The 19,908-nt window shown below is 47.8% G+C and overlaps 1 protein-coding gene across 1 annotated transcript in view; it reads right to left on the bottom strand.

Moving 5' to 3' along the window:
* LOC119386412 (GATOR complex protein MIOS) overlaps positions 1–19,908 on the bottom strand; it is a 727,447-nt gene that overhangs the window by 598,581 nt on the left and 108,958 nt on the right. Inside the window, exon 4 of the mRNA XM_037653722.2 lies at positions 19,216–19,277. Coding sequence (XP_037509650.1) covers positions 19,216–19,277 — 62 coding nt within the window. The remainder of the gene's footprint in view (positions 1–19,215; positions 19,278–19,908) is intronic.

The raw sequence follows: 19,908 nt of genomic DNA on the forward strand, positions 1-19,908 counted from the left end.
AAGCCAGCAAGTACGGGTCAAAGGTGCCGTTAGGTACTCTCGACTGTTGTTAAGTAATGGCACTAAGACGAACTGGAAGATGGCCGCCGATGGAACCGAGAGCGTTTAGGGCAGTGCTACCCTAGGGAGCCTCTTATCAGTTCGGCACTACACGAAACTCCCAGGGGCCACTTCAGGTGACAACAGGACCGTCAACAACACAAAACAGCGCAGTTGAAGCTTCACCAGCGAGAACCGAACCATCAGCAATCTTGCGACGATGAGCACGAGAACGGAGGCAACCTACATGGTTTGCAGACTATGAAATGTGATTTTCAGTCAATGTGAAGTAGTTAAATGAGCTGTCACCTCAGCTGATTTTTTTTAGACGGGGGGCTGTTACAGGTTTAACCTGTCCTGGAGGGCACCACGGGTGGCCTCCAGTTGTGTTTCCGGAAATAATTTATCAAAGCAATCTTCATTTGGCTACTGGCATCGTGCTTGCTTGGCTGGCTGCTGCTCCGCATGTGCCAGCCGGCGATACAAGCCTCACACTGCGTGCAACTAACAACCGCCTGCTTTTCAAAAGTTGGAAGCCACCAGCTCGAAGCACCAGCTTCGAAACACCGTTTTCTGCCCCATGCCTATATCACCACGATGAGATGGAGCTGGCCACTGGCCCTGGCTCAGCTCTGCCTCCCAGCTGTTCGCTACTTGTTTAGATAGCCAAGATTGGTTGCTGCCAAAATTTGACATAGCGGCATTTGTTAGTTCTATTGTAGGCATTTGCAGATGCATAACATATCGAGCAAAATAAACAGCATAGGCAATTGGTGTCCTGCATGTAAAGATTTCTATATCAAGCATCATCTTTCATACCTTTAAACATAAGGTTTCGCTTAGAAAGGCCCTGCAACATTTTTTAACAAACTTATTTCCATAATTTTTTATACTCCACATTCACACTACAGCAATGAATAAGTACACATTCCGACACATTTTAACTAACACTGTTAAACCACACAATTACAATATCGGCAGGAAAACAAAAATTTTCACTGTCATGAGAATTCCGTTATTGCGAAATAATGCAGCATGAATAAAAAAACGGCCCACAAAGCAATATTTGAATACCAAAATTCAGTTAGCTTCCCTCATTGACTTTGCCATGTAGTAAACGCACAGATCTTCCTTTACAATGCAGCGAGTTGTCCACTGCGACATCGTCATCTTGCATTTCGAGGAACACCCAATTCATGTCGAAACATCCAACACCAGGGCTTAAAGTCAGGGGGGGGGGGGCTCGGGCGGGCCCGGCCCCCCTTCCATTTCTCAAGGGGGGGCTGTATGTATGTGTGTCTATGTACATATATATAGGTCGCCGCCCTCTGAGGGGCACCCCCTCCAATGAAGGGAGACCTTAAGCCCTGTCCAACACACTCAGTGGTTTGGTCCTTTTTTCCCCGCCCTTGTGCCACGGTGTAATCGGTTTCACACACACTGCTTAGGATGCCCTCAGCGGTCAGCTCATGGCCGGACGTGGGGCAGTTGCACAACTCACCAAACGATACTAGCTGAAACATGCAAGACTTCGCACAAGCAGCCCCACAATATCTACACACGATACACCAAGTGCATGGCCCCCAACCATGCTAGCGGCAAGCCCGCCACAACAGCACGTCCACCTCCGTTTCCGCGCAACGTCAACCATGCAAGAGCTGTCCAAAGGGCACGACAAGCTTCGCCGGTGTGGCAATCACATGATACAGTGAATCACTGTAGCTATCATGAGACCGTGGAGCAAACACAGAACTATGGATGAAACTGTGCAGACAATGCAGTTAGCCAATGTCGCCGTGGCACCTATTGTGTCGCGCGACCCCTGGTGACATGCTAAAACACCAGTGCGGTAGGGGTCTCTATTCATGCTACTAGGTGGAGCTGGGTCTCTTCCACGCCTCTTTGCTATCACCAATCCGGCGTGGCCATGCCGGTCATGTGACCCTACCTCGCTTACCAATAGCCTTTCTTTCCCCTCCTTAAAACCACCTACAATAAACACGGGAGAGCAGTCTCCCGTCAATTTCGCCGAAGCTTGGTCTACGCGTCGTCACTTTACGCGCCCTCCCGTCGTTCGGCCTCTTCGTCGGCCCGCCGTGGGTTACGCCGCGCTCCCGCCCTACACAACACATGGAGACGAGGTACTGAACCCGCTTCTACAGGCGACGCCAGGAAGAGCACAACGTACGTGACATTACACTAAGAGTCACATTTTCTGCTGCGCGTCGGTGCTTTGGCTTCCTGCACGCTACAAGCGCGTCGGCCTGAATTTCTTTGTTCCTGCTCCGACTACTCAACGACGCCACTCCATTCTGCTTAGGCGTACTGCTACCTGCACGCAGGGCTGCCCTGCTTGCAAACCTTCCTCCGTTCCTCAACGTTCCCTGCAAGCCTCCCGTTCCCTGGCATGTATGGAAAAAGATTTTCCAGGTTCACCAGAAGGCGGCCGGTGAAAGTAGTTGGGAAGATGAGCGACGTGCGTCAGCGCTCCTCTGCGCACTCGGCATCGAGGGCCAATGCAAATACTTCGCCGCGCAAGAGCAGCTTGAAGCGAAGGCGGATCGCGCGGTTACGGCGTCGGGTTCGGGCACGGTGCCGAAGACAGAAGCGGCGACGGCAACGGCGTACGACACGGTGCTCAAGTTTTCGGACGGGCTTTTCGCCGAGACAATGAACGTGCTAGCCGAGCGGCACCTTTTCAAGAGCCGCAAAACAACTGCCTGGCGAAACGTTTCTAGACTACATCACCGCGCTGAAAGGCCTTGTCATGCAAGTTCGGAGCTACCTACGACGACAGAATGCGTGACCAGATAGTTCATGGGTCGCCAACGCACATGTACGGGCCAAACTTCTGTCCTGCGGGGAAGCCCTCACGCTGCAAAGGGTGGAAGAAATTGCATGCGAATGGGAGACGCTACAAAAAGCCAACGCAGCGTTCGAAAAAAACGAGCGGCTACTCGGCTCGCACTCCGGTTACGGCGGCGGCACCCACTGCGTAGCAGAGGCTCAAAATGGCGGGTCAGCTGCTTCGCTGGCCCCGCATGTGACTCAACATGGCGGCGGCTTCCCCCTCAAGTCGGGTGGCCGCATCCAAGATGGCTGCGCGGGCTCGACAGCGGGTCTACAAGACTGTGTTCGCTGCAGCAAGTTAGGGCATTTGGCAACTTCAAGAAATTGTCTGGCCAAAAACAAAACTTGCCGATTTTGCCGCATCAAGGGGCATTTCGTGGCAGTCTGCCGTAAACGACAAGCGTTGGTGCAGGAAGTTACCCCGGTCCGAGACGTTGACTCCGGCACTGCCCATGCAAGCTGCGCCGACTGGCCCAAGGGACTTGCGCATCCCTGTCATCATTGGAGGTTACAGCCACATGTCATTGTTGGTGGACACTGGAGCGACTGCATCGTTAATGACGAAGAGGGACTTCAACGCGCTTTTCGCTTCGAAGCATCGCCTACTGCAAGCGTCAGTTCACCTGCAGAATTTCTCCAAGCACCGCCTACCGGTCATGGGCTATTTCCACACAGACTTGCAGCACCATGGCAAGCGGGCCTTTGTCACCTTCTACGTGACAGCACACGGCACTTCACTGCTGGGGCTCGACGCCATCTAGCAGTTGGGACTACTGATCGACGGCGTAACATTGACGTGTCGTCAATGTTACGCCGTCGCGCATCAGCAACCAGGTGTTCCCTGCACAGGCCATTCGCGGTGGCCCTGCTGTCCAGTGCGACTCTACATCTGCTGAAGTGCAGCTTCAATTGCCTGCGACCCAGTGTCACCCGTTAGGACTTCAGGAGGAAAGTCCTGGATATTCCTCCTCACCTACAGTAAATGCACCAAATTCCAACACGGGGGAGGGAAGTAATGCGAATGGGTCTTCAGAGTCGCCTCACGGCAGCCGCAGTCCACAAAGTTCTTCCGGAAGAGATGGGGACAAGTCTTCGAAGTCGGCTCTTGACAGCCGCCACACGCAAAGTCTTCCTGCAGGGCCTGGGTCATGTCGCCCACAGCGGACGCGTAAGCCCCAGCCTACAGCTCTATTGCGCATGTGTGAATGTTCAGTGAACAGTGCAAGCTGGCACTTGTGTTAGGTGTTAGTGAACTGAATTTTCTTTTCTGTATCATAGGCTGTGATGAGTGCTCCTAGGACTCAACTTCTGCGTTATTGCAGGTCTCATCTCAATCTAAACTCGAATGCGATTTTTTTTTAGTGTGTGCTGATGCACAACATAGCTATATTTCAAGGGTTGTATAAGGATGCAATTCCTCCCAGGGCGGGACGATGTTGCGTAGCGCGACCCCTGGTGACATGCTAAAACACCAGTGCGGTAGGGGTCTCTATTCATGCTACTAGGTGGAGCTGGGTCTCCTCCATGCCTCTTTGCTATCACCAATCCGGCATGGCCATGCTGGTCATGTGACCGTACCTCGCTGACCAATAGCCCTTCTTCCCCCTCCTTAAAACCGCCTGCAATAAACGCGGGAGAGCAGTCTCCCGTCAGTGTTGCCGAAGCTTGGTCTATGTGTCATCACTTTACGCGCCCTCCCATCGTTCCGCCTCTCCGTCAGCCCGCCGCGGATAACGCCGCGCTCCTGCCCGACACAACAGCACCCGCTCTTCCGTCGCTGTGTGGCTGCCACAGAACGTCACTAGAATGGGCACTGGACCCATTCGTTGACTGGCAAGAGAAACTTGATGTGCACAAGCAAAACCACTTGCGCACAGCAGCCCAAAAACGGCAAGCAGTGAGCCACCGTGCCATTAGCATGAGTGCCAGTGCTGCTGTGCATAAAATAAAAGCTGTCTAAACAAGCAACATTGTGGCAGTGACAATGTCTGGTGCATGCGAGTGCTCCCGGCACCGGGCTCATTCTGTAAAAAAGATGGCGGCGCTGCTGTGGTGCTTCACGCAGTTTAAGTGTGAAGCAAAGACATCTGAGAGCATTTCGGAGTACGATGGCCTTTTGCCAGCAGATGATGTGTGGAAAAATGTCCCTTCAATTTTCCTTGTTGTGGGATTGCAGTTTAGAATCATTTCGTTGTTGAGAAATGCAAGATGCCAGGGAAGCCACACCTACGGTGTGCCAGTTACCGGAAAATATTTTGTTCTCGCGAGAATTTCGTTATTGCCAGATTTTCTTTATTGCAAGTTTAAACTGTACGCAACTGAATTACGCAACTGTACGCAACTGTACGCAACTGAACTCACCGATGAGAGTACATCTGCATTTTGGCAAGCAGCGTTACGGCTGATCGACCTGGACCTAAACGCTACGCATTCTTTGTGCAGATTTTCTGCAAACTTCCGTACGCAGCCTGTTCCCGTCGCAGCTGTCGCGGCCTGTTTCTTCTGGGTCAGTGTGGTTGTGGTCAGGATTCAGTGCGCCGGCGCAGTCTGCTCTTCGAATCAACGTTTATCTCCTTAATCGTTGAATTCATTGACGAGATCCGACGCCGGTGCTCAACGTGCTGCCACGGAATCTGCTGTTACCAGACAGTGATTGGCGCCGCCCCTTCGGGCATACATAAGGACGTCGCAAGTGCCTCGTCTTCATTTGGCAGGCAGCGTTACGGCTGATCGACCTGGACCTAAACGCTACGCATTCTTTGTGCAGGTCTGTGATATTCAATTTGCCTTTTCTTATTCATTTTTCTTAGCCGTGACTGCTGCTTTTGCCAAGTTCTTGCATTGTATACTGCAACTATGCCTACTAATACCGAGCTTGCTAAGCACTGACACGCTCGAAAGTCTGTTCGATGGTAGGCTTGAATCTGTGGTCGCGGACCTTGTTTCTAAGTGCACTAACAAGCTAAATGAACTCGGATTTGATCAATGCGCGACTCTAATGGAAAGTGTTCAGCACTTAAGTGATGTTTTTGATGACATGAAGGCAAAACAAGACGAGCTGGTGGCTTTGAACCGCGCACTCTCTGCAAAAAATGAGGCGTTGGAAAAAAAAGTTGCTGACCTGGAACAGTATTCTTGACTGAATAATGTCGAGATCAAGGGTGTTCCGGTCACGCAAAATGAAAATTGCCTTGCAATCATGAAAACCGTTGGCAATGCCATCGGCTGCCCTGTTTCTCCCTCTGATTTGGACGTTGTTCATCGTGTGGCCACAAAGTCCAAAGAGAAGAACGTTATCGCTCGCTTTTGTTGCCGCGACAAGAAGGGCGAGTTTGTGCGTAGTGCTCGCAAAGCCCGTCTGCATACTGGCCAAATTGGCTTTTCTGGTTCCACTGATGCTGCAGTGTTTGTAAATGATCACCTTACTTTCGAGAACAAACGTTTGTTTTCAAAGGCACTAGCTCTGAAGAAGGAAAGAAGCTGGCAGTTCTTATGGACAGACAACTGCCAGATTAAGACTCGTCAGACTAGTAGCAGCAAAGTGTTCATTATGAAGTCTGAGAACGACCTTCAGGTTTTCGACTAGTTGTGTGTTATCGATTCTAAGGCCTTTTTAAATATTTTTTTTGCTTTTTTTTCTTCTCTTTTTTTTTCCTCTCTCTTCTTGTCACCTATTAATCATGTCATTTTCTGCCAACGAATTTATTTCATTACTCTCTGATGAACATCGCTCTCTGGTTCATTTCAATGACCGTAGCTTGCGAAGGAATCACAACAACATTAGTGATTTCATTCATTCTACAAAACACCCTTTTTCATTCATATGCATATCGGAAACCTGGCTTTCCGATGTCGATGCTGATCTGTATGGCTTTACGTCGTACAAATCTGAGTATTGTCACCGTGCGTCTGACGCCCATGGTGGCTCAGCTATTTTCATTTCTTCTGGCATTAATTATAGTCGCAGATTGGATCTTTCCATTGCCATTCCATATTGCGGATCAGTTTGGATAGAAATTGAGCAGCCTCATTTTACACAGAGTCAAAAAAACTTAGTTCTTGGTAGTATCTATCGCTCACCTTCTTCTTCACTATCTCAGTTCTTATCGGCTCTTGAGACCATCCTGAACAATCTATCACTAGAGAACAAAAACATACTGTTGGTAGGCGATATCAACATTAATTTATTAGATTCTCATTCGAATAATACTATTGCCTATAATGATTGCCTTCTAGGGTACGGGTTAATGTGCCTCATTGATTCGCACACTAGATCCAACACACGTGGCTCTAACACTCTTTTAGATCATGCTTTTTCTAACTTGAGTCCTAAAGTATCCGGAGTAGTAGATGTCGACATTACCGATCATTATCCCATCTTCATCACATTTGATAGCTCTGTAGCTCGAATCAACAGTCTTTACTACCATGCGTTTTGACAAAGTAAGATTCATCAGTGCTATTTCAAAGTGTGACTGGTCCAAAGTTAGCTCGCAAACTGATCCACAATCAGCGGTTGATATATTTTCCTCCTTATTATCGGAAGCTACTTCTGCCAGTATTCAGATCTTAACATGAAATACCAAAAGCCTCAAAGCCCTTGGATGACATCTGCCTTATTAACGAGTTTGAGGAAAAAGGATAATCTCTATAGGAAAGTGAAGAGGCAACCCTTTAATAACACCTTGGCACTTCGTTATAAAAGTTATTGTAATATTCTTAGCTCTTCGTTAAAACGTGCCAAGAAACTTTATTATAATGAACAATTTTTGAAGAATAAAAACAAACCTAAAAAGCAGTCGAAACTGTTTAATGAATTCTTAAATTCACCTGCAATCAACGCGCCCATAACAAAAATCACTGACCATAACGCTACTTACTGTCATTCTGACGACATTGCTCATGCGTTTTCTGAGTATTTCTGTTCGTCATCCAACTGTTCTAAAAATGTTCCTTCACCTAGTTTACCGCGCTTACCTCACTCATTTTTTCTCGTCCCCTCTTCAGTTGACGAAATAGTATCAGCTATTCGCAATCTTAAAAATACGTCTCCTGGTTTGGATAACATTTGTGCGTGTCATTTAAAGATGGTTGCTCATATCATTTCTCTGCCTTTAACCCACATAATCAACCTCATCTTTTCTAAGGGTTCGTTTCCTGACTCATTAAAGCGTGCAAAGGTCATACCAATTTTTAAGTAAGTGATAAAGCGGCCATTAAAAATTATTGGCCTATATCTATCCTTCCATCATTAAGCAAACTAATTGAACATCTGTTTGTAAAGCGTCTTAATACTTACCTTACAAAATATAATGTTATAAAGCCTTCCCAGTTTGGCTTTCGTCATGGAAGCTCCACTAACCATGCTCTGCTTTCTTTGACTGACTTGATCAAACATTCCATTGACAGTGGTAACTTCTCGGGTTCAGTATTTTTAGACTTAACAAAAGCATTCGACACGCTCAATCACTCCATTCTCTTCAATAAGTTAGAATCTTATGGTATTACCGGACCGCCTTTAAACTTTCTAAAAAGTTACCTGTTTAACCGACAAAACATGGTCTTTACTAGTGGCTCTTACTCTAACACTAAGATTACTAATCAAGGTGTCCCGCAGGGGTCCATTCTTGGCCCCCTCTTATTTATTATTTATATAAATGATCTCCCTGATGTCATATGTTGTCATATGTTGTCATATGATGTCATATGTTTTCATGTTGTAACCCACTCCCCTCTGTAAAGCTTCGGCGATTGAGGGTAACAAAATAAATAAATAAAATAAATATGTTCTGCACATTGTGTGTTGTACGCTGACGACACCACAGTATCATGTAAAGCCAAAACAGTCCCATCTTTAATATCCAAACTAAATTCTGTACTGAATAATGTGGCTTTATGGTGTAATAACAATGACCTAACTATAAACCCCTCTAAAACTCAGTTTATGGTTTTCAGGTCACCTCAAAGACATTTGTGAGCTACTGCTGCTGTAACACTGGCTCCTAATACTATCCATGCTTGTGTTGTTTTTCTTGGTGTACGTTTAGACATAACCCTTAAATTTGGTCTACACTTGTTAGACTTAAAGAAAAAAACTGCTTTTGGTACTCGTGCATTGATTAAAGCTAGGCCATACTTCTCTACTAATGCATTATTATCACTCTACTTTGCATTTATTCATAGACATTTTAACTATGGCATAAATACCTGGGGGAATACCTATCATTCGTACATCTCATCTATGCAACACATACAAAATCAAGCTATCCGCATTATCACTTACAGCCCTCGTCGTTCTAATGCTATTTCATTGCTTAAACAATATAATATTCTCTGTATTAGCAAGTTATTTGAATTTCATTGTACTTGTTTGTTTTTTAATATAATTAACCGTCGGCTACCTTTCGATCTCATCAACTGTGACTTACTAAAAAACACTAACCGCACACGCTTCGCAATAGAAGGAAGTTTATTACTACCCCGAGTTCGCACTAATTACGGCATAAAATCATTGTCATTCACAGCCATTTCGTTATGGAACTCTATTCCACCCACTATAAGGTCTTTAGCCAACGTATACACATTCAAAAAAACTTTGAAATTATATCTACTAACATCATAGATTATTCTATGTAGTTCTTTTTGATTTGTGATACAACGCTTGTATTGTTGTAGTTGTATCTATTACTGTTTTATCGTTTCGTTGTTTTGCTATATATCCTGTTATGTAACATTGTTCTGTTTTTATTATTTTGTCTTGCCATTTGCCCTTGCATTTTTTTTTGCTTTCTTTATCGTGGGTCCCCCTACAGTCTTCGGACTACGGGACCCTAGTCTGTAAAACGTTTCCTTCATTTTATGTATCGTTACTTTGCTAATAATAATAAACTTCAAACTTCAAAACTTCAAACTTCAAACTAAACAATCGTAGCCAAATTGACACAATATTAATTGGTTATGCTAAGGCCTTTAATACAATGTGCCATAACAAACTCATTTCCAAACTCAATGTAACTATTAGGAACAATGCACTACAGTCAAACCTCGATACAATGAAGTCATACTTGCAGCAAAAAAATTTGTGCTATAAAAAATGCTTTAGCATCAAAGGAAATTCATGGTGGTAGTATTTCATTAGTAGCTACATGGAAAAGCTACCTGGAAGCTTTCCTAGGGAGCTACCTAAGAAAGCACATTTGAAATAAAGCTTAGCTGACAAACGTTATTCCAGCTTCTTAATACATAACAATATCTAAGATTTGCTACTTTTACTACATAATTGCTACATTATGAAACTTGGTCGGGTTGCTGTGAACAACCTTCTCGATGATCAGAAGTGGGCTCCTACACGTGGGCGGCCTCGCACCCACCCCATGGTCACAACAGATGGAGCAGCAGAGCTTCCCATTGCGTGTGCAATTTGCATGCAGACTGAAGGTGAGCACGACGGCGATCCTGCTACTCAAACGTTTCACACAAAAGGACGTGTACAGGTGAACTCTGCCTTGGTCGACTTTCATTTGATTTTTTTTTTTTTTGCTCAAGTTATCAGAGGCCCCAAGTACACGCTTGGAATAGCCAATAACTTCGTTATGTTGGAACTGTGTGACAAAGTTACTTTGTTAATAGCGAAAAAAAGATTCATGGTTTTCAACCATGTACCTTTGCATGTATGCAATGGGGAACAAAAAATAATTTGTTATATCCAGGATTTCGTTCGATCAGGGTTCATTACAGTCGCCGACCGTTTATTCGGACTCGGCGGGAACCGCTGAAAAGTCCGAATAATCGGGAGTCCGAAAAAAAGGATTCGCCAGAAAAAAGCACTTTTATTGGCCCAGCGGCCGGAAAAAACTTGTTAGCGCGCGTCTGTACACATGTACGCTTACGCGCGACCAAGTCGGCCTGTATTTCAGCCAATGTTTGGCCACCCCTGATGGTCGGCAATAGCAGTGCAGCGGCCTACGCTAAATCCGCATTTGATGGCTGTGGTTTGGGAGGTGCGTCGTCAGGCAGTCACTGTTCACATGCGCTGGTTCGAGTAGCTGACGGGTGATCTCATCGCCCAACTCGGCAAAAACTCCCAAGCAACTTCCACCTGGGGAATAATCGCCGCTTTTTTCGCCATCGTCAGGGCCTTGTAGTTGCCACGTTTCTTTAGTTCCGACGGCGCACATGGAACGGCAGATCAGGCCTCGCACGAGCAGGACACAAAGCTCGGGATGCAGATCAGGCCTAGCCACAGAAACATCTGAGAACGCAAACCCTCACACGCCAAAAGGAAACGACGTTGGTCTAGTTGATGTTGCAGCGCTTCCGTAATCTGTTGTCGTACTCTCTTAGTCCGAATTAGGATCCGCGTCGTACTCGTACGCTCTGTCGTTCACCTCAAACGCCGCACCATAGCTGCACAGAGCCGATTCCAAGCTTGGCTTGGCTTGGCCTGCTGTTTGGCCGTGGTAGCCGTTCAATGGATACGTGACTGGCTAAAGCCAAAAGGCAACCATTACGTGTAGCCAACAAACATAGCCTTCGAGATCGGTAACTTCTGCGTGGATTTTTGACACTGGCACGATCTCCAGTTATAGCCAGTGCAACATTTCAGTGCTGGCAACCTAGTAAAAATATTGTAAACATTGCTACAGTGGCTAGAATAGGGGAAGTGTGATGAACGCGCCGGCTAGTGCGTGCCGCCTTGGAAGGAAGCCGCCAGGTGGCGCTGGCACACGCTTGCAGGGAAAGATTGACCTGCCCGTGCACGGAACACATGTGGCTCCGTGGCAGCATCCTAGGGATTCCCGTGATAGTAGGTGTGGTTTACCTCGCAGTGAGCAATGGACAGCATGATGGAAATGCTCGAATTATGAAATGTGTGTCAACAGATGTACAACGATGGGCAGCTGACAGAGAAGTTCTACTCATGGGCGACTTCAATGGCCATCTGCAGGCACTGGACGGGTTCCAGGATTTTAATGGAGACCTGGTGGAACTGACAGCACGTGAACTAAACTTGGAAATAGCCAACCTTCGCTCTGACTGCGAGGGTGAATTCACATGGTGTGCTAGGAACAGCCACTCATGCATTGACTATGTACTTATATCGCCAAAGCTGTCCCGCCACGTTACATCAATCACAATAGACGAGGATGGGAAGTCCAGTGTGGGAAGTGATCATAACCGAATTAAATTGACCTTCTCGACTTCCACATGGCGCCAAAAACGGACAGACTGTCGTGAGCCGGCCGCACGCTACCTACCTGAAGAGACATATGAAGACATCGCTCAAGAGTTTGAAGGCAGGCTCATGAATCTGGAGTCGCCTTCTTATGACCAGTATGTAGAAGCCCTGCGACAGATAATGGAAGCACATGAAGTATGTGTTAACTCCCGTGGAGGGGTGCGTCGGAAGCCATGGTGGGACAAGGAGGTCCAGATGGCACTAAGTGCTCGACGGGAGGCGAATCGCCTACACAGAAAAGCGGTAAGGACACTCCTACCACACGAATGTGCAGAGCTGTGGCAGAGGTACCTGGACTGCAAAAGAGCTATGCAAGCAATAGTGCAACGCAAGATTGCCGAGCACAATGGCAAGCAGCTGAAAGCCTTAACTGAAGACAGGCGAAACGGTTCCCGGCGGTTTTGGACATATGTGTCATCGCTTGACAGGAGGACAGCCATGCCGCGGATTCGGAGCGAGGAGACGGATTTGGCCGTGTGTGATCTTTCGGAACATCTTTCAGAACATATGCATCGTCTGTACCAACCCACACAGTCAGCATGCGTGTCCGCAGAGGAGAATGAAGCAAACATCCCCTGCCCGAAAGATGAGATCATGAAATGGAAAGTGACACGAAGAGCAGTGGACAGGGCAATCTCACGCATTTATGCACACACGGCCAAAGGACTCGATGGCATACCCGCCGGTGTTGTAAAGCACCTGGGGGATGCTGCCCGAGGTCACCTTGCCGACATCTTCTCTGGCATTGTGGCGGGTGACACAGTCCCTACAGCCTGGCGAACAGGAAGGGTGGGCCTAAAAAAAAAAAAGGCGGGGATGCCGGGCTTCTCCGAGACTACAGGCCTCTGACTGTAACAAGCGTCTTATACCGTGTCTTTGCACAGGTATTGAAGGCCTGGATGAGTGGGTGGGCAGAAAACAACAACGTGCTCACAGACTTGCAGAACGGGTTCCGAGCTGACTGACGGCTGGAAGACAACCTCTTTGTGCTGATGCAAACCATAGCAATGGCTCGCAAGGAGTCCAGAAACCTGTATGGTTGCTTTCTTGACGTAGCTAAGGCATACGACAGTGTCCCACATGAATCCCTATTCCAACGGATGGCAGAAGTCGGAATGTCAGAGGTGTGGGTCGGCCTTATGCGACGGCTGTACAAAGATAATTCGGTTATAGCGTGCTTTGACGGAGCCCATTCCAGACCAGTAATGGTAACACGGGGTCTTAAGCAGGGCTGCCCTCTCTCACCCCTGCTATACATGATTTATGTCTCTGGACTGGAACATAAGCTCCTAGCATCCAGTATCGGCTTCTCATTCACCCACCTGTACGATGGAATGTCCGTGACTTGGAAGCTGCCAGGTTTAGTTTATGCTGACGACCTGATCTTGCTAGCCGAAAACCCAACGGACCTGCAACAACTGGTCACCCTCACTGTGACCCATCTGTACCACCTGGACCTGGCCTTCAATGCAAAGAAGTCTGCTGCGCTACAGTTATCAGGCTCCTACCCTACTGCCGACATATACCTGCCAGGAGGAGATCAGATACAATGGGCCACCGAATATCGGTACCTCGGGGTGGTATTGAGCACCTCTGGTGACTTGTTGGGGTTGCATGAAGAAAATCTGAGCAAGACTTCGCAGAGAGCAGCAAACGTGCTGCGCCAGAAAAGCCTATGGGGATGCAACCGTTTCCTCCTCATCCGCGACTTGTGGAAGGCTGTTTACGTCCCAGGCCTCACATTTGCCAATGCCATACTGTGCCTCAGTGCGACAACCAGGCGGTGGATGGAGCGTGGCCAACGGGAGGTGGGCCGCATGGCCCTTGGATGCCACGGGCGTGTCGCCATAGAGGCCATTCAGGGTGACCTGGGATGGTCCTCATTTGAGGCGCGCGAGGCGAGAAGTAAGGCTACATACGAAGGACGCCTGCGACTCATGGACGACGAACGGTGGCCCAGGCGACTGTTCAGATATGCGAGCCTAACCGGCACACAAACGCAGTGGTGCAGGCGCCTGGGCAACCTGAAAAAAAAGTTTGGCTTCTCTGCAAAACCTGTGATTGAGGACAAGACGTACAAGTGGGCCCATGCCGTGAAGACGCAGGTGTGTGAGGAGGAGACGGAGCAGTGGCGGCGTGCCATGGAAAATAAATCCACACTGCTCACATACCGCACTCACAAGGCTGACATTGGCACGGAGCCCCTTTATGATAACAGCGGTGGCAGTGCACTCCTTTTTGAGGCACGTGCAGGAGCACTGCGTAAATTAGCATACCTTTGCAGGTTCGACACATCTGTGGACGTGGCCCGGGCAATATGCCGAATATGCGGCGTTGAGGAGGAGACCACAGAACACCTCGTCCTCCGCTGCGCTGACTTGTGCCCGGGTCACATAGAGGGCACCACTTTCCCGCTGGCACTGGGATTCCGAGGAGATACGGCGAACACAGCGGTGGCCAGAGCCGTCGACGTCACAAAACAGAGATTGGTGGAGTGGTGGCGCAGAACACGCAGACAATGCCGACGCGCAGACAATGTAGACGTTCAGACAATGTCAATGTAGCCGGTCTGAAAGGAGACAGTGGCTGGCTGTTGCAAACGTGACATTTCGTTATGTGTGTGTCTATCACTTTTTTTTTTCTTTTCTTTCTTTTTTGGTTAAGGCACTTGACAGCTACCTACCCGTTACAAAGGGCAGGACCACAATTCATCATCATCATCATCATCATCAACGTCGGCCGCGGAGGCAAATGCGCTGCGCGGGGACTGGAATCATCCGCACGCGCAGGCAGTGCGCGACTTTTTAAATAGTATTGTTGGTCGTGCATGGCTTCAAATGGCGACAGAGTAATTATGCTAGCTTTTGGAACTCCAAGTGAGCGCGTGACGCCACTGAAGTATTTTAGCGATGGGACCAAAGGGGTGGTAAAGAGAACTACAAACTCAGTTGTGAGCCATTATTTGCAACATCTTGACGGCTACCTCGGTGAACCATCATCTCTTCAAGCTTTCGTCTGTAAATAAACACCCATCATTGGTAACAATATATATGACTCGCTATAGCCACTTTACTTCTGCTAACACATAACCAAACGGAAATACAAGAATTCCGAGCGGTAACTCGGAAGAAAACAGTTTATTTTCTACACATTGGTCTCACAACACATTAGGGATGGTGACTCATTATCTGTACACAACAATACATTCTAGCTCATCGATGTTGCTGAGCGCGATGCATATGAGCTGGCACGTATCTTTTGTTTTTATCCAGGAAAAAAACGTTTTATAGTCCACAAGCACATCACAGGACGTTGTCTGCCTTGGGCTGGAAACCTAAGTGACGCGCCTGTGCTTCAGGCGCTTCTTTTCAAGGGAAGGCGCTCTCTCCTTGTTTAGAGCCTTCGTGTAGAAATGCAAGCGGGTGAGCAGAAAAAACGTCACCTGCTTGGTGAGGCTCTGACCATGTTGTGCGCAGCCCAGTGTGACGTTTTTTTTTGCAAGCAGGAGACAAGCTCTTCCAAGCTGTCGCTGTGCAGCTCGTTGTAACTAAACCACATTTAAAAAGTGATTTCAAGGGTGTCAACAAACGAGAACAGCTTCTCCGAAGGGTAAAGGAGGCCTCCGTTGTCGCAGAACTTGGTGAACATCGCTAGGTTTTCCTTAGCTTCGTCTGGTGGAACGAGGAGCTCGTCTAAGCATTCCTTACATGCAGTCTTCAGGATTGTTTTGCGTGCAACATAACCTGCTATGAAAAAGACTAGCCGCGAGTCGCTCAGCTTTTCAGGGTACTCATGGTCAGGGAGTTTTGCAGCCTTCTTTATCATGTTAGAAGCTTCTTCAACTTTGCCATTGTCCAGCAGTGCTTCTAGCTCCTGGCTTGCATCCTTAGCACCGCGAAGAAATGTCAGATTACAAAAAGAAACGAAGACGAGTGTGCGCTACTCACCGCCGGTCAACGTGCAAGCAACGTATGAACGACTGCGCGCGCCCCCTTGCGGTTCCCTCGCGGCGGCTTCAATGCGCTCCGTAGGCGCCGCTTGCCGCTCATCACACTTCCCCTATTCTAGCCACTGTAACATTGCTGACAGCTTGTTATGGCGTTTAACGTCGCACTCTATCAGCCAGCCGGAGTCCGAAAAATCGAACGGCGGGCTGTGGGGCGTCCGAATTTTCGGTCGTGAGTTTACATTACTTCAATGGGACGAGTGGCGGTGCCGCGAAGGTGTCCGAATAAACGAGCATGTCCGAATTTTCAGCGCCCGAATAAACGGTCGGCGACTGTATATCAAGGTGTGGCTGTATCGCTTGTAAGGTCTAAGTTTGTTTCATTTAACTCTGCTAAAAGAGCAGTATTTTGAGCCAGTTGGTGATGCAGGGTCTTCTGCTCGTGCGCATATTGTCTAGGTGTGGTGATGTCTTCCAATAAATGTTCACAGTTAGTACTGCTTGTCCCATCTCGTGCGCTTCACTTTACCAAATAAATGACTCCGCTAAATCACAATCCCTTCAGGTACCTTGAGGCATGCCTCAAGGGTCTGTTTAGGGACCACATTTACTTATTCTTTACATAATGATGTTGTCAAGCTAACCAATGGCAGAGAGGTAAAACTATGACTATGCGCTAACAACTTTGCTTGAACATCGCTGGTAGTTGTCACCAAGACAAACTTGAGTGTTTCTTTAGGTCCTGCAAATGGACTGAAACTTTGCAAATGCAGCCTGAATTATGAAAAAAAAAAAACAGTCATCATGATGTCCATTCATTTCGCCTAAGCTAATGACAGTGATGCTACCGAGGACTTCTGATTTGGAGCAATTTTTGGAGCAGCAAAATTTCCGTTTTGGAGCACTTTGGAGCAGCAATATTTTCATCTTGGAGCACTTTGTAGCAGATAATTTTGCATCTGGGAGCACTTTGGAGCAGCGAATTTTACATCCTGGAGTGCAATACAGAAGCATATTGCATTAACATTCAAGCACCTCAGTATTATTATGGGGCTCTTATGAAGGCTAGAAATATTTCGATTCATTGCAAATCTCATGAAAAACAATCATCTCAGGAGCATAGGCGTGCGCACAGGGGGGGAGGGGGGCGAAATCTGCCCCGTACATTGACCCTTGCGATAGCAATTATATGGACACTCGGCCGATTTTTGCCGTCGCCGTTGCCATAATTTTCCGTATAAAGTCCAAATTAATAACATCACCACGCGCATTCTAGCCGCGGGTAAAAGCTCGCGAGCGCTGGCGACGAACGCGGCTGAAGCGGAGATTAAACTAGCCGGCCGTCTGTCTCCGTCGCACGGACAGCGCATGAGATAACATCTTCCCGCGTGCGGGCCTGCCGTCGATTGCTCATCAAACAGAGAGGAAACGCCCCCCCCGTCTTTCGTAAGGAGCATGAAGGGACGCCAGGGGAGCAGAGGGGGGCGGGGGTGGGGGGACAACCGCGTCGTTCGTTGGTTCGAAAGGCACTGTCGCTTGCGCGCGCGCTCTCTCGAGGCATCAGGAGACGGCTCGTAAACTTGCTGTGCTCTCAACGCTTACTTTGCGTTTAGAGAACTCAGAGCCAGAAAACGCTTCAGTTCCTGGAGGTGCCATATTCCCTTAAACTAGCGTTTTCTTGAGTTACGCGAGATCGGATCCAAAAGAGTTAGCTGCTAATGTTACTTCGTTTCACAATACAATTTTTTGGTATCGCATTCATTGCTTCGCTCTTAAGCGAAACTGAGTTTTTTTAACCGTTAGCTATTGACCTCCGAAAGCGAGGGGCGGACGTGTAACATGGCGTAGCCGCTTCACTGTGGGCCGTCAGCGAAGGGCCTGCTACTGACAGCTGCGCATTTGCGGCTGCTCCGACCAGGAGATATGATTTTACTAATGAGATGGCATTTTCAAAAAAGCAAGCAAAAAATTCGAATTGGAACCCTAGCACGTGAGCTCGAAAGGGCAGGGCCTTTTAGGGGGTACTTACCGCAGAGTGATTACAAACTCGGACGTGCTGGCGGAAGGAATTACGAAAAAGCTGTTCTGGATGAAGATCCATGGATAAAGTATATCTGAGGAAAAGTGTCAACGCGTTTCCACCGCTCGCGTGCTCTTCCATAAACGCGAAGCAAGGAAAATTCGATATTGTCCCATATATCAACTGCGAGCGATCCCAGATTTCATTCCGCGATGTCCGGAAACAGAAGTGACAGACATTTTAGCGGCACTCATGTAGTTATTACTGAACATTGCTTTCCTTACGTGCCGTGCGACGCTTGAAACGAGCTATATCAGCAGCGCTTCTGGAACAGACGACGTCCGCCGATGAATCGCCGTCGCAACTTTCTCGCTACCGATAGGCCTAGACGTCACGAGCCTCTGCGGAGAGCGCGTTTTGCTGTCGAGCCGACTTGCACAACAGAAGCTGCGTCGGCACCGTGCATGGCATCGTGGCTTACTCGGAATGCACGCGCGAGTGCCATTTATTCAGCGGAATAATTCTTGGTCCATGATTGCGACTTTATTGGCAGCCCCAAGATCGAGCTGCACATGTTCTGACGCGCCGGCGGTGCGATTGCCGGTGATAGACGCCCCCAAACCCGAGACTTTGGCGCAGTTTGGCGCAAATTTCGTCGATATTATCAGGATGGCGCAGTAAATACAATTTGGCGCACTTTGGCGCAGTTGGCGCAGGAGTGGAATCACTGTAGTGATCAACCAAGTTTGATGACTGGACTCACTTCTAGCCTAAAGTGGCACAGGCTTGTCGTGTGTTCCAAGGTGCTTTGTAAACTTGGTTGCATACTCGAAAGCATTCAACAAAAGAATGTAAATTAACTGCTAATAAAACATCATTGAGGCCAATTCTGGAATACACTGCATCCGTGCCTCGCCATTTCTCTGCCATAAAACAACTACACCAGAATATCAAAAGTTCCCGTAAGCTGAAAAAATCCTAACGTTACACAATGACATCCACGGTGCTTCAAGGAAATCCACGTAGGTGAAAAGAAAAAGATAGAAAATGTCGCATAGTGCCAAAACCACTAGCAAAATCAAGGATGTCATAGAATAGGAGAGGGCACCCAGGCTGACTTACCCTGAAGTATTCCAGGTCACTTTGGATGGCCAGTGGCTCAGCACCCGGCAACACATCTCGATCTGATGATGCAGACACAGAGCCAAGTGAGCATCACACAGCATCCATGTGGTCAGCATGACAAGTGCATGTCACTGTGTGCTCTCGTAGGCACACCACAACAAAAGTTGTCATCACGGAAAACATAAAGCACTGAAAATCCTCCTCAATGTAATGATACTGAGTGAAACATCTTCCAAGCTAACCCTTTGATGGTCAGTGAAGTAAATGTACTGTTTTACGAAGAAGAAAATGATTGGCACTCTACATTTTTGGTGCCGCCTGCAGGTTTGAAGAATGCAACAATTTTTAGCTCTTTTGCCCATCTTGTGCTGCCACTATGAGGGGACGCAAAGAATTTTTTTTCCCTGCACCACTGGCCTTTGGTTTTCATGGTAAAAATATAAAACAGCACTTTTTTAAAACACGAGACGAAGAAAGAAAGACACACACACGGCGCTGAACTTGCAAATGGTTTAATGAAAAAAACGACACGTACTTTTTCCAAGGCGAGTGCGCATGCTCATTGTCAAAGATGATTCACTCGACAAACCGTAAGGCACAACCTCGTGTGAGCTCCCTAGTCACCCCTGTTTAACAGGCCCATTTCCTTCGATGATAACGCCAGGCAAGGTTGGCTAATGCAATCATTTG

The sequence above is a fragment of the Rhipicephalus sanguineus genome, chromosome 3 (genome assembly GCF_013339695.2).
Source record: "Rhipicephalus sanguineus isolate Rsan-2018 chromosome 3, BIME_Rsan_1.4, whole genome shotgun sequence".
Taxonomy (NCBI): domain Eukaryota; kingdom Metazoa; phylum Arthropoda; class Arachnida; order Ixodida; family Ixodidae; genus Rhipicephalus; species Rhipicephalus sanguineus.